The sequence below is a fragment of the Vidua macroura genome, chromosome 13 (genome assembly GCF_024509145.1).
Source record: "Vidua macroura isolate BioBank_ID:100142 chromosome 13, ASM2450914v1, whole genome shotgun sequence".
Lineage (NCBI taxonomy): Eukaryota > Metazoa > Chordata > Aves > Passeriformes > Viduidae > Vidua > Vidua macroura.
This window is the reverse complement of record NC_071583.1, coordinates 9,456,546-9,469,666: the sequence shown is the minus strand read 5'-3', so window position 1 is coordinate 9,469,666 and position 13,121 is coordinate 9,456,546. Positions and strand designations below refer to the sequence as shown.

At 43.3% G+C, this 13,121-nt stretch overlaps 1 protein-coding gene across 2 annotated transcripts in view; it reads left to right on the top strand.

Moving 5' to 3' along the window:
- SETD5 (SET domain containing 5) overlaps window positions 1–13,121 on the top strand; it is a 65,192-nt gene that overhangs the window by 47,687 nt on the left and 4,384 nt on the right. For both annotated transcript variants that reach the window (XM_053988974.1, XM_053988975.1), the window contains exons 17-22: window positions 1,914–2,043; window positions 3,229–3,482; window positions 4,812–4,868; window positions 6,276–6,743; window positions 8,412–8,698; window positions 11,399–11,532. In XM_053988974.1, coding sequence (XP_053844949.1) covers window positions 1,914–2,043; window positions 3,229–3,482; window positions 4,812–4,868; window positions 6,276–6,743; window positions 8,412–8,698; window positions 11,399–11,532 — 1,330 coding nt within the window. The remainder of the gene's footprint in view (window positions 1–1,913; window positions 2,044–3,228; window positions 3,483–4,811; window positions 4,869–6,275; window positions 6,744–8,411; window positions 8,699–11,398; window positions 11,533–13,121) is intronic.

Genomic DNA, 13,121 nt, shown 5'->3' with positions numbered 1-13,121 from the left:
ACCCATTAGTTTTGTAGCCTGTAATTGTAGAAGTGATTGTTCTAGACTCTGCTAAGCTGTGTCGTGTTTTTCTCTATCCATTTCCCAATTTAGTAGGGAAATTATTAATGGTGTCATCTAGCATTCTTGTTTCGTAATCTGAAAACTTAAATACGGTACCTATTCCATTATATAGTTAACAAAGTATTGAAAGTTGCTATGTGCAGAACAGATGTTGCAGAAATAATTTGTTAGATTTCTACTTTTTAAATGTAAATAATTGTTAGCTGTTCTAGTGAGAGGTTTCATCCATTTCGTAGGAGATCCCTGGCTTTTTCTTGGAAAATTATTTTTAGCACCTGGTGGTTTTATGATTTAACAGTCTGGAGATCTAGAAATCTGTTTCTTATGTTCAGGAATGTTTAGAAAACTCACAGGGAACACCTTCTTTTCAGCCAGCTGAGGTCTAGAAATGGTCCAGAACTTGATGATACTCTCTCTCAAGACCTGATCTGTGTCTTGTCTACTTTTGACTACTCAGCCAAGGAGGTTGATTTATAAAGGCTGTTGAAATAGATCACATATTTTCTTGGATTGTCAGCAGGCCTCATCCTTAAACTACTGAGAACTGTGCCAAAACACTCAGCTGATGATGTCAGTTTGCATCCAAAGCATGGCAGTGTCTGAACCTCGCAAGGAAACTGAACTGTAACCTGCTCTCACGTTAATCACACACTGTGCAGTGACTTGGCTGTCAGATCAAATGCCACGTTTGAGGTAGAGGTGCTCCAGACTGGCTGCCACTTCTCCCTTTTGCTGGCGGCCACAGTGGAAACCCTTGAGTTACATTTGAACAAGGAAGAAGCCTCTGCTGTACAGTAGTGAAGGCCATCAAAATAGATCCTGTCACCTGCTCTTCATCCTCGCATTGAAGTTTTCACTTTGAGGATTGTGGCCACTGAGTTTGTGATGTACTTTCACGATAGCTTTGAGGAATCATAAGACACACACGTGTGTCTCTAATAGGATACACATTGCTGGCATGCAGATGAACTGTGGATTCCTGAAAGGTAAAAGTACAATTTTAAACCTCTCTAGGACAAGAGGAATTGGGTACAGTAAGTCTCCTGGGTAAACTGCACAAATGAAAATTGCTGTTCGCTTTTTTTCTGCAGTTTGCTGTCATTTCACTGGATCACCTTTCACTGGAACACCTAAGGGAGTGTTTTCCCTTATATTGTGGCAATTACCTTTATAGTAGAATAAGCAAAGATGCCTGCCTGCCATCAGGAGTCAGTCTGTATCAAGATACAGGGCTAGCATACCCATTGCAGCAGCAGATTTGCTGAGGCTTCAGTTCTTCTTTGCTTGTTTGAGATGTGAAACATTCATAATTGTCCATGTTCAGAAGACTACTGTGACTTACCTTTTTTATTAGTAGCTGAAGAAAAGATTTGCTTTTATTATTCTTTTCTTGGTTTACCCTCCTTGAAAACTGCTGCTTGCATTTTAATCAGATTTTTTTTGCTCAAATTTGCTCTCCTTGGCAGGAAACTGCTTTTTTTCAAAAATCAGTGGTTGTACATAGTTCATTATATTTGCATCCCTTTTCTTTTAAATTACTATTGTTTTAATAGTTTTAGGTGCCACTGTCCTGCATTTTTACGTTTATAATTAGCTCTTTACTTATGTCTGTTACTGCTGATGATTAGTGCTCCCAGAACTCGTGTCAGGAAGTGCACAGCCCCACCACAGTAGGTGGTGGGCTCTGTGTTGTAACGTACTCCCACCCGAGCACACGCCAGCGAGGTAACACCAGGCTCCTGAGCAGCCTGCCCTGCTCCACACAAGTGTAGGAGTTGGAGTGCATCCTGCAGGATTGCAGAGGAAGTACCCGAGGAGTTTCACGTTTATGCAGTCTCGTTCTGTTTCAGCGCTGGATCAAACAAGCCCTGGAAGAGGGGATGACTCAGACCTCACCTGCTCCGCAAGAGAACAGAACCCAGTGTCTATACCAAAGCAATGAGAGCAGCAGCTCCTCCAGCATCTGCAAAGATGACACAGGTAAGTGCTCAGCACCATCAGGGCAGCATGGGCACTGGAGTCAGACTGGGGAAGGTGCTGAATACCAAAGGCAACTGTACAAGTGACATCTTAATGTGTCCTGCTGCCTGATGGCACAGCTTATGGGTAGGTGAGAATGTTGCTTTGCCATTCATTCAAATTTCTGCAGACCCATTCTAGCTTGAGCATCTGTAAATTTTCTCAGTATTTTCCTGTGAAAAGATAATCACTTAACATTACAGTATCAATCTCAGTGCTCTGGGATGTCTTGTACAACGGAAGGGAAGGGTTGGAGCAAAGAGAGCCCAGGATCATCTCTTTTTAGCAAGATGCTGTTAGAAGGACAGCTAAATACCTGCTGACTGTAGGAGGGTGTAGCAAAGTCTTAGAGGCATGTTGTAATAAACAAATTACTAAGTCTCATGGATGGAAAAGCTAAAATCTGTGAGTAAAGCAGTAGAATGGTTAAGTATTGTGTCTGAGTTTACAGAGAAAGAGAGTGCAGATCAGCCCAGTCAGGGATCAGTTTTCCAAGGATGACAGACAGGAAGCTAGACATCACACAGATAATACAAATTTGATTATTGAAAGCTAAGATGAATAGGAAATGAACAGAATGCCAGAACCAATAAATGTACATCTCAAGCAAGACCTAACCTGTAGATTTTACTGGTGATTTTTTTTTTTTTTTTTTTTAAAGTAAGCATCAAAAAAGATTATTATTTTGAAGAGAGGTAGGCTTGAGGGAAAGGCTGTAATCCTTTGTGGAAGTGGAAATGTGCTTGGGCTGTATTGATGTAGCCTATAGGAAACTATTAGATTCAGGTAATGGTAACTGAGCTGTCTCTGATTTGTTTGTAAGAATCATGACATGTCCTCTGACCTCTCTCCTCTATTCTCCTCTCTACTTTTTCACCTTTCCTGTCTTCCTTTCCCCTAGCTCCCTCTTGTGCTTGCTTCTAGTTGAAATATTTGCTTTCCTTGTTCACTGCATGTTCCTGATGATGTATTGGTCTGTTACCAGTATCTAAACATTGACGTAGAAGTAACTCAGAGGTACTTCATTTGTAGTTGCATTGAAGACTCCTGGGCTTCATTTGGGCTGGGAGTAGAGGGAAGAGGACAGCATGTGATTTGCTGATGGTCAGTGGGTCAGCCGTGTCCTCAGCTCAGTTTGTGTTTCAGACTTGCTGAGTCCCCTGAAGAAGTGGAAGTCTCGCTACCTGATGGAGCAGAACGTTAAGAAGTTGCTGCGGCCGCTGTCTCCTGTCACGCCCCCGCCTCCCGTCCCTTCGGTCCCCGGCGCAGCGAGCCCACAGCTGGCCACGCCCTGCTCGTCGCTGCCCGGGGAGGAGGAGACGCGCAATGGTTACGGCATCATGTTCTCACCCATCCCCTCTCTGGCTGCCAGCCGCTGCAATACTCCACTACAGTTCGAGGTAAATCTGCCCGGGACTGGGTGTGCTAGAAACAAAAGAACAGCAAAGTTTGCAGCAGAGCTGGCACTAGGGCCTTCCTTTTTGAGTATGTATTCTTGAGCAGCATCACAGTCTCAGCCTCAAGAGCACTGCTGCCTTCCTCTTCTACTTCACTTCTGGACAGATCTCCTCTCTGTGAAATGTCAAACTTTGCTACAGCCCAGCCTCTCCTCACTTTGTAGCTAATAGTAACATTAGTCTTATCTTTTTTTTTTTCTATTTCTGCAGAGTAGCTCCTAATTTCTCAGCTTTTTCAGTGACCTTTAATCATCTCCCCCACTTCAGATCTCTGTGCCAATGGGGTTTTCAATCCCTGCCATTTCCAAAGAGTACAAGTATTCCATTTCTCAGAGGCTGTAAAGTATCCTTGGCTCCTTTTTCCCTGAACAGCTTTCAGTAACCCAGAGTATAGTAGCATTACTTCACGTCGTCTTCCACTATATTCTTTGGTTTTACAGATTGAGGTTTTTCAGACTCAATTTTGTGATCTTTTTAGAGTGGAGGCAATTCAGAGGATGCTTGGCCCTTCCATATTCATAAGAGTGGCCAAAAGCATGGTGCCTCTGCTTTTTTTGTGGAGTTTGTCAGAACTTTTTGTTAAGAAATTTCTGAGATTCCTCAGTTTTCTGAGGTTCTCTAGTTTGCAGAAAACAATGAGTCCTGCTGTATTTCTCTGATAGCAACATGGCTCTGGGACTCCTGCCTCTCTGATTCTATTTTAGGCCTGCTCAGTAGCATGGAAAGGGAAGTGCTTGGGAAGAGCCCTTAACAGTGCCGTCACATGCATACACTGCCTTCACTGATACAGGTGCTCAGATGATACATTTCATAAAGCTGGAAAGGTGGCCCATGGTGGACTGAAAGACAAGTTTGTTTTATAGTATATGTCTATGAAAGGTCATCTTAGTCTTTGGGGCATCTTTGTTTACTTTCTGGGCTAAACCAGGATTTTTTTCTCTCCCATGTTCTCAGACTAAAAACCTTAAGTGTCCTTCTCTATACTTCATGGTGCAAAGTCTGTCTGACAGCATCAGAAATATAGAGGTAGCTGCTGCTTTTCTTAACATTCACGTGCTCTGTTTTGGGTACTAAGTTGCATCATGAGATGCAGTAACCCAGTCCTGTCTGTGCTTCCAGGAAACTTTAGAAACTACTTAACCAACCAGGATGCTGCCCAGGCTGGGGCCAGCTGTTTAGAATAGCCATTGCTAACCTGTGTGCTTTTGTACATTGTAATTGCCTCTTGACTTTTGGAGTAGATGAATAACTAGATGCTTTTCCCTCCTCTAGAACGTATCCTCCCCCGAGAGCTCCCCTGCGCATAGGCCCGAGTCCATGTCACCTGAGGTAGTTATGGGAGCGTGTGTGCGTGGTGGGAGGGGAGGGAGGAGTGTGCAGGCACTGGGAATAAGGGTGGGGCTTTAGTCACAGTAAGGCTGAGGAGAGTTTTCAGGGTTATCACAACAAACCAAACAAATTGAAGACTGGAATTTTATTAGTTTGTTGACCTTGGTGGGAATCAGACAGTGCAAAGACTCAGTATGTCTCAGTTATTGAGGTGCAGGCAAGAGATTTGGGGACCCTGGAATTACCATCACCAGTGTTAGACTCTTCCCAGCCCATGAGTGGTCTGTGAAATTTACTGAATAGTGGCCAAATGATGCTGGGGAAGGGAAAGTATTCACTAGTTTTGAGTTATAAGCACACAGTGGTGCGCCTGACCTGCTCTCTTCAGCCTTGACTTACCACCTACTCACTTGCAGACTGAAAATGTTGAGGAGATGGTAAAATGTAGTATTTTGCTTACCCCGACCTGTTGTAAAAGATGAGATGAACTACCTTGCTCAGTGACTGTTTCATAGTAGAAAATATGTGCTCATCTCCAATGTGGTGGATTACTTGGAGCTGTAATACAGCTGGGGAAATGTTCTCAGCAACAGCAGGAGGGCAGAGCTGGTGCCTGGTGCTGCTGTGTTTTTCCCTCTGCACTGTAGTCCTGCAAAGAGGATGAAATCTTGTCAGTTATACTCATTGTTTGAGATCCTGACATATTAATGTGGTGAAGGAGATGATTATTCTGCTGCCCTGGAGGGTTTTTGGCACTTTAAGTAGATAAATGAATATACTGTTGTATTATTGCCTAGTGCTTCACAAACTCTGACACCACAAAGATGATGCCATTGTGGTTTTGTTGGAAACTGTGAAATGTAAAAATGCAGTAAAAATTAAATGAATGTACTATTGTTAGAGATTTCCAAAGTTCACAATAAGTGAAAACAAATGGCTTAGAGGTCCTGGGTATTTTATTGTTAGGAAGTTAGTAGTGGCTGACTTGGGACAGGCAAGAACTTGGCTAATAAAACAGCAGGACAGCAGGTCTGTTCTTTTCTCTCCTGGCTACTGCTCTGTATGAGCAGTATGCCTCTGATGTATGAGGCAATTGAAAATGCTGAGTTTAATTCATTAACTGCCCGAGGATAGTGTTGAGCTTTATCCTCTTGCTGCAGAAAGATTGCTGAAGGGGAAGGGTTTTCCTGTATTGGACAGCTGAACTGATCATTGTTTAGTCTCAGTCATTCCCCTGTGGAACGAGAAGAGTGCAGGAAAGAACCAAAGGGGTAATCAGAAAGGAACAGGGAAACAGGAAGCTAGCATTGTACAGAAGGTTTTCAGACTTAAATTTCTCTCCCTACTCTTGCTTGACCTTTTTCCTGACTACACACCCCCCTCCTATATATTTCTTGGATTTTCCAGGTCTGCCTCCGATCCGACCTGGATTTGAAGGGTGGGTACCCGGATTCCAGTGCAAACAGCTGCCAGGAACGGCCGTCGCTGCTCAGCTTTGCATCCTCTGATGTGGCTCCACAATCCTCCATAAACTCTACTTCAGAGATGAACTTCCCAGGGAAAAGTGGGGAAGCACAGATGCTGCTACGAAGCTCTGATCAGGCTTTTCGGACAGAGTTTAATTTAATGTATGCCTTCTCCCCATTGAACGCTATGCCCCGTGTGGATGGGTTGTCGCGGGGGTCTCCTCCTTTGGGAGAGAGGAAGCCGATGAATTCGGAAGCAGGATGCTGCAGCTCTCCGGCCGAAGGGTATTTCAGCAGACACGAGTCAGGGCTGCTCAAAGAGACAGTGCATGGGTCCATGTCCCCCTGCAGTGAGAGGGCTGCTGAAGGCACCAGAGCTGCTCCCCAGAATCCACCACAAAGGAAGAAGGCAAGTACTCCTGTAAAAGAAATTCTTAGTTTGCCATGAGGTTTACTGTTCCCACTCAGATTACTGCAAGGATGGGGAGAACAGAGAAAGTCTGGGCAAGTTATCCAGGCATTCAGTGCCTGGGTGAAAACAGTTGTTACAAGAGAGAGAGCTACCCTTTAGGCAAGATTTTGATGTGAGAAGTGGACAAAAAGACACCACGGTGCAAATACCTCTTCTGGGATCACAGAAAAAAGAGCAAGATGATGGCAGCTTTCATTAACAGTTGTTAAACTGAGACAAGACCCAAAGCAATAACACAGTGCAGCTGTACAGCTGGTGGAGGTGTTATTTATCAGGATGAAAAAGGTCCTTACTGGGAAAGAGGGTCTAATGTTTCAAAAGACAACATGGGCTGTTTACTAGAACATATTAGAACATTTCCATAACATTGCAACAAAAGTAAGATGAAGGTTATTTAAGTTCTAGCTCTTTGAAACTAAAAACACAGGAATATAATTTAACAAAAGCAAATACATACTGGTTTCTTACAGCAGGCCAGTGACCCTTATGGGACTAAAACTAAAAATGTTCAGTCAAGGTAGTGCTGTGATAAAATTGGGTACTCATGGGACAAATTATCAGTGCCTTTTCCTGTGCTTGGAATTTTTTTTATGGCAAGTGTGGTAACTCAGATCACTTGTGTAAGGGTCCACCTGGATGGGATATCTTATTTCCTTTCCATTTCTGGGGTCTCTTGATTTTTTTCTTTGTTTTTTCTTTTAAAATTACATTTAACTTAAAACCTTCATATGTTGAGTTACTTTTGGAAATACCCTGTTCAATATTTTAGCATCATAAAACCTTCTGTACGGACATTGAGTCATAGCTGATAAATTCAGACCTGCCTTCTATGAGTCCTTTATGGCTCCTTACCTCATAATAACTCTGAGGGAAGTCACAGTGAAAGGTAAGTGCCCAGCTGGAAATATTTGTGTCTTTTTGGTTCTGCTGACCTTGTGTTCCGAGGCTGCTTTATCTTTGGTTGGTGTCTTTGATAAATCTGAGACTGCTTTGCCCAAAACACATTCTACCTTGGCTACAAGCCATTTGTTTTGGTGGTAGTGCTGGAAGTTTGCAATGCCTCCATAGCAGGAACCTGCTCTAAGCAAGTTAAAATTCTGTGCAAGGCTTCACCAAGCTTTTAGTGTTCATGTGGCTGACCTAGTGCAGATGAACTGGGCGTGAAGATATCAGTTTTGTGAAGAAGACTCTTACTACCTGTTTTGGGGATGTACAGCTATTGAAAAAAATTACATAATGTCATGAACCAGAGAGAGTGTATGGAGGGTTTTGAGAGGAAGGAGGTTACAGAAGCTTGTTGCTTGAATATGCATCTCCTGAAGTAATGTGAAAATCCAGGTGGTTAGAGAAGCAAACGAGCTGGATGTTTCTACTGATGTATTGGTCATAAAAAGTAAAAGGAGGGTGATCATGGCAGTCTGAATTTGCACCACTTAGCTCTTTCCTGGAGTGCCTGCAGATCCAGCAAGAGTTGATAATCCCAATATGCCTTTTCAAGTTTTACCTGCAGACCCAGAAGATTTTTTTGGACAGCGTGTGGGCCTGTTCCTCCCCCTGTCCTGGTCCTGTGTGTTCCCTGACTCATGGCTGTGTTTCCTCCCCCAGGTATCGCTCCTCGAGTACCGCAAGCGGAAACAGGAGGCCAAGGAGGGCGGCGATTCCGGGCGCAGCGCAGGGACCCCCACCCGGCAGGGCAGCAGCGGCTCCGGGGCTGACGCGGATGGGAATGGCCTGTCGGGCTCCACAGCACGAACTCCATCCTCCCCACAAAGTGGCTTCTCCCCTTCTCATCCCTCCCTGCCTCACGTAGAGGACATCAGCCCACCAGACTCGAGGGGCTGTAGTTCCTCATCATCGCTCAGTAAATCCCAGGAGAGCATCAGCAGTAGGTGGTGAGTGTTATCCTCCCCAGCAAGCCTGAGATTCCCCTCCAGGGAAGGACCAAACTTCCCAGGGGCATTTTCATAACAATATGTGCAGTGAGATGGATTCATTTGGTTCTCTTGGTATTGTTCTCTTTCATAATTGCTAAACAACTGTGAAGGATACCAGCACTCTTCTCAGCCTGTCTTTCAGTTATTGGTTTAGATATCAAAAGTCTGTATTGAAAGGTACAAACTTAAGCAGTTGTTGCTCTTCCACAAGTTCCATTTTGAGGTCTTGGGTTGTAAGGCCTTGCCCGGGCAATGAAAGTCTAATGCAGGTCTTTTTTTGCTGAACCTTCACTCTTATTGGACATGAGTGATACTAAGTCCACTCCTGTTCTGAAGGAAAGCTCACAGGCCTCTGTAGCTTTGCTCTTGAGAAGCAGGGACTGTGCAACAACTCCAGCTTTGCTAATTCACCAGGCTGTGATCAGTGGCGTGCCTAAGGCATGGACAACCACCTTTATCATGGTTACCATGAGAAGGTTTGATAAGGGGAAAGTCTTCAAAAATGTTTGATGAACCTAGTCCAAAACATGAAGCAGTGCACTGAATTGCCAAATGTGGCATTATGGTGCGAGAGATGGCTGGGAGGTTCTGCTGACTGGATCTGTGTAGGGCACTGGCTCTGCTGCCCTGCAGTCAGGTTCTGGTTGTGCACACCACAGCAGAAAGGCACACACAGACACACACCCCCCTTTCCTGATGCTGATCTCCACCTACATGGTTGGGTCACTGCTTGGGTAATGGCAGGTGGGTGGCATGAGGAGAAATTCAAAGCAGTGCTGAGGGCAATGAGAAGTATGAAGTTTGTGTTGAAAGCACTTGGGTGAATTTGGAGGAGTAATAGATCTGTTTCCTTCCTTTCCCATCACTTTTCAAGCAGAGTTTAATGGAAACAATTTGTCTTTTACCTCTCTGACATATTACCACATGACCTTCTGCCAGATATTGGGACTGACCACAGCTGAGGCAGTCTGCTAATGATTAGTTTATCATCATTATTTTATTTTCAAATATTCTATAAAAGTGGTAATAGCCCATGTTGTTCTCCTCCTGTGCTACTTCCTTTTGCCTGTAAAAGAGTGAGAAAAAGCCAACCAGCTGAATGAACTAAAACTAGTTCAGGCTGAGGTGTCTGTGTGGCATCCTTGCTTTTGTACCATCTTTTGTATTCTCTGAACTTCATCTGCTGCTCCCTCAGCAGGTCCTGCTCTGGCTTCAGTTTCCCACATGGTTTCAGGAGTAAGTATTGTGTGGGTATAAAGATCCTATTGTTATGGGACACTGGATATAAAGTTGAAACCATGCTGATACGTTTTGAAGTGAGATTAAGCAGATTTGCTGCCTTTAAAATTCTTGGGTTTCTGTGTTTTAATGCGCATGGCTGACAAATGTACACTCACCTTCTACTTTTAAAAAATATATTAGGACTTGTTACTGAGGTAAAGTGACCCAGTTTCATCTTTCACTTCATGTGCTTGTGTATCAGATATATTTCCAGACATTCACAATAATATTAGGAACAGAAGAAATTGGTGGGAACTAAAATTCCATGCCTTAATGTGTAGAGTTTTCCAGATTTTTGCTGAATTCTGCAATAATTGAGAATAGCTTTCATTAAAAAAAAAAAAAACAAAAAAAAAAAAAAAACCACAAAAACACAATGGTTTGTCTATTTCAGTTGCCAGGATAAAGCCATCATAATGTAAACAGATGTGCTGCCGCCCAGTAAACCCAGCCTTGCAGAAAACAAGTCTCCAAGCAAACAAAATAATAAAAAACCCCTAAAGGAAAGCACAGTTTTCAATATATCTTAACAAAAATTAAATACAGAATTCAGTCCATATGGAGTAAATATGCATGCTTCCATCATATGCAATGCATTTAATATAACCTAAATATTTAAATTCAGGCATTTTTAAGGCACAAATTCATCAGTGTCCATAGTAAAGGCATTTTAAATCCCTGGTCATGGTGATGCTGTCTGTAGGCTAAAAGATATATTTCCAAAGAGATTTGGATGGTCCTGTGCATGGTAGAATGAATGTTGACCCAGAGGCCTGAAGTTTGTCTGTAGCTCTTGTTTTTCTTCAACAGTTTGGCTTTAGGAAAGCCACTTCACCTCTTTGCCACCCTTAGACAAGACACTTATAAAATGGAACGATATCTAGCATTAATCTTGAGTGGAGAGTTTTCACGCTACAAAATTAACAGGACAAAGTGGCATTAGTGGGCAAAATGGCCCAGCTAGCTCTGCTCTGGAATATTGCAGTATCCAACCATATTGTCTTGGTACTGTATTATCATAAAGGTATTGAGCTTGGTTCTGCTTAGTTTAAATGAACTTTTAATGCAAAATAACTGCAGTCAATCTTAAGCCAATACCAGGATTTTCAAAAACGTGTTGAATCTCAATTTTTCTGCAACCAGGTGATTTACTGAACTGGATGCTTATACCATGTTTTTGATTAAGGACTTGGTGTTCTGAGGGCAGGGACCAGCAGTCTGAAATCCCACTGGAGGTTTTTTACATGGCAGAAGCAGTTCAGACGTTTGTTCCTCATCTATCTAAAGAGCTGGTGGTCTCTGATCCCCTGTGCATTGGTGACGTTGCTCTCAGCTGTGTCACAGCACTCCTCAGCTGTCCCTGGGGTTTTGTTGCAGGATGGTCCCGACGTCAGTGGAGAGGCTGCGGGAAGGCCGGGGGATGCTGGAGAAGGTGCTGCGGAGCGGTGCAAAGGTGTCCCAGAGACACGAATCCTCCCCTACCCAGGACAGCGCCCTTGAGAGAGATGCAGGTAGGATGGTGAAACGTGGGGACGTTTGCTTGGTGGGAAATTATGTGCTTGGATAACTTTGCCAGCTTGTCTGTGAAGTTGGTTAGTTGTACCTTCATCTTTAACATTATCAAAGCTGCCTTCTGCAAACCAAACTTTACTGTTACTCAGCTGAGCCTGTATCCCTCTTCTGTTAGACCTGGAAGACTTCTAGATTTTTTTCTAGGGATTGAATTCAAGACTGCCTGCACCTTGACTCTGACAGGGACAGCTTCCTTATCCTTGGACAGATGGGTTAGCACCTCCTGTATTCTGAAAGAGCTATAATTTAATGGTCATTGGGTGAACATTCAGACAAGTGTATTACCTTGTTTCTGAGCAGTTTAGGGCAAGTATGTATTTCCTTCATTCCAAATCAGGCTTTTCCCCAGCTGCAGTAAGGTATGTTTGAGACCAGCTTTGAAAATTGGCTTCTCATTTGGAGTTCTCCTGGTTTTTACACCTAAGCACATTCTTTCAGTGCTTTTTCTTCATCTAGTCTTGAGAGGAAGCCTCCCTCTTCCCTATCAAATAAGTCACAGTTTCATGGGACCCCATTTGGAGTCTTTTCCCTATCTTTCCCATACCAGTGGAAGTGGCTTTCCTGGTTATTTTTTAGAAGGGTAGGCAAAATCTAGGCTCTTGGAACAGGTCTTTGCCCAATGTAACCTGTACAGCTCTGGCTCTTCAGTGTCACCCAAGAATTAGGATGGAGTTAAAGTTTCATCTGCAGTGATAAATTCTTTCTTGTTACATAAACCCCATCCCATTCTGAGTTGTGAAAACCAAATGCTGCAGCTGACAAAAGTCATCTTGTTTCCTTCATCCTAGCACAGCAAAGTACATTTTTTCTTTTTTTTGCTTGCTCCGGCAATTTCTTCAGCTGCTTGTTTAGATTCTTGTTTAGATTCTTTGAGCCACCTCCCCTCCCCCAGTTGCTGTTCTGCTTCTTAGTGAAACAAATGGGTGGCTGAGTCCCTGCTGTTCCTAGTAGCACCTGGAGGAGTTATGAAGATGCACATTTTCACTTGCTGCTGCTGTAACAGATAATATTAACAGGAACTAAAAAATCCTAAAGTTGCAGGGTTTGCTGATGAGGCATGTAGCAATGTAATGGAATTTGTGTGCATTGCACGCTTCTGAGAACTGCAGCTGCTCTCAGCAAAACCTGTCACTTCATATATGCTTTAGGTTGACACAGGCCAGTACAGCCAAGAAGAGCAGTTATTCACATCCTTCCCTTGTGCAGGTATTGAGATTGGGAGAGGAAGATGTTGGCTCTAGCTTTTAAGTTTACATAAAGCAAATTCAGAAAGGCCATAGTTTATTTACCATTTGTAATTTAGTCTTTCAGTAGTCTTTAACTTGTCGAGGTTTCTTTTTGGGAACAGGCACTGCCAGTAAATTGTGTAGCCCTAATGGTGTGCCCAGCCTTTTAAGAAACAGTTTCTTCCAGAAGTCTTTAGATTTCTTGTGTTTCTCATACTTGACTTCTGTTAATCACAACAATCTCTGAATTGAACAGCTCTTCTGTGCATGACTTTTTAACAAAACATGCCCTAAACTTCTGA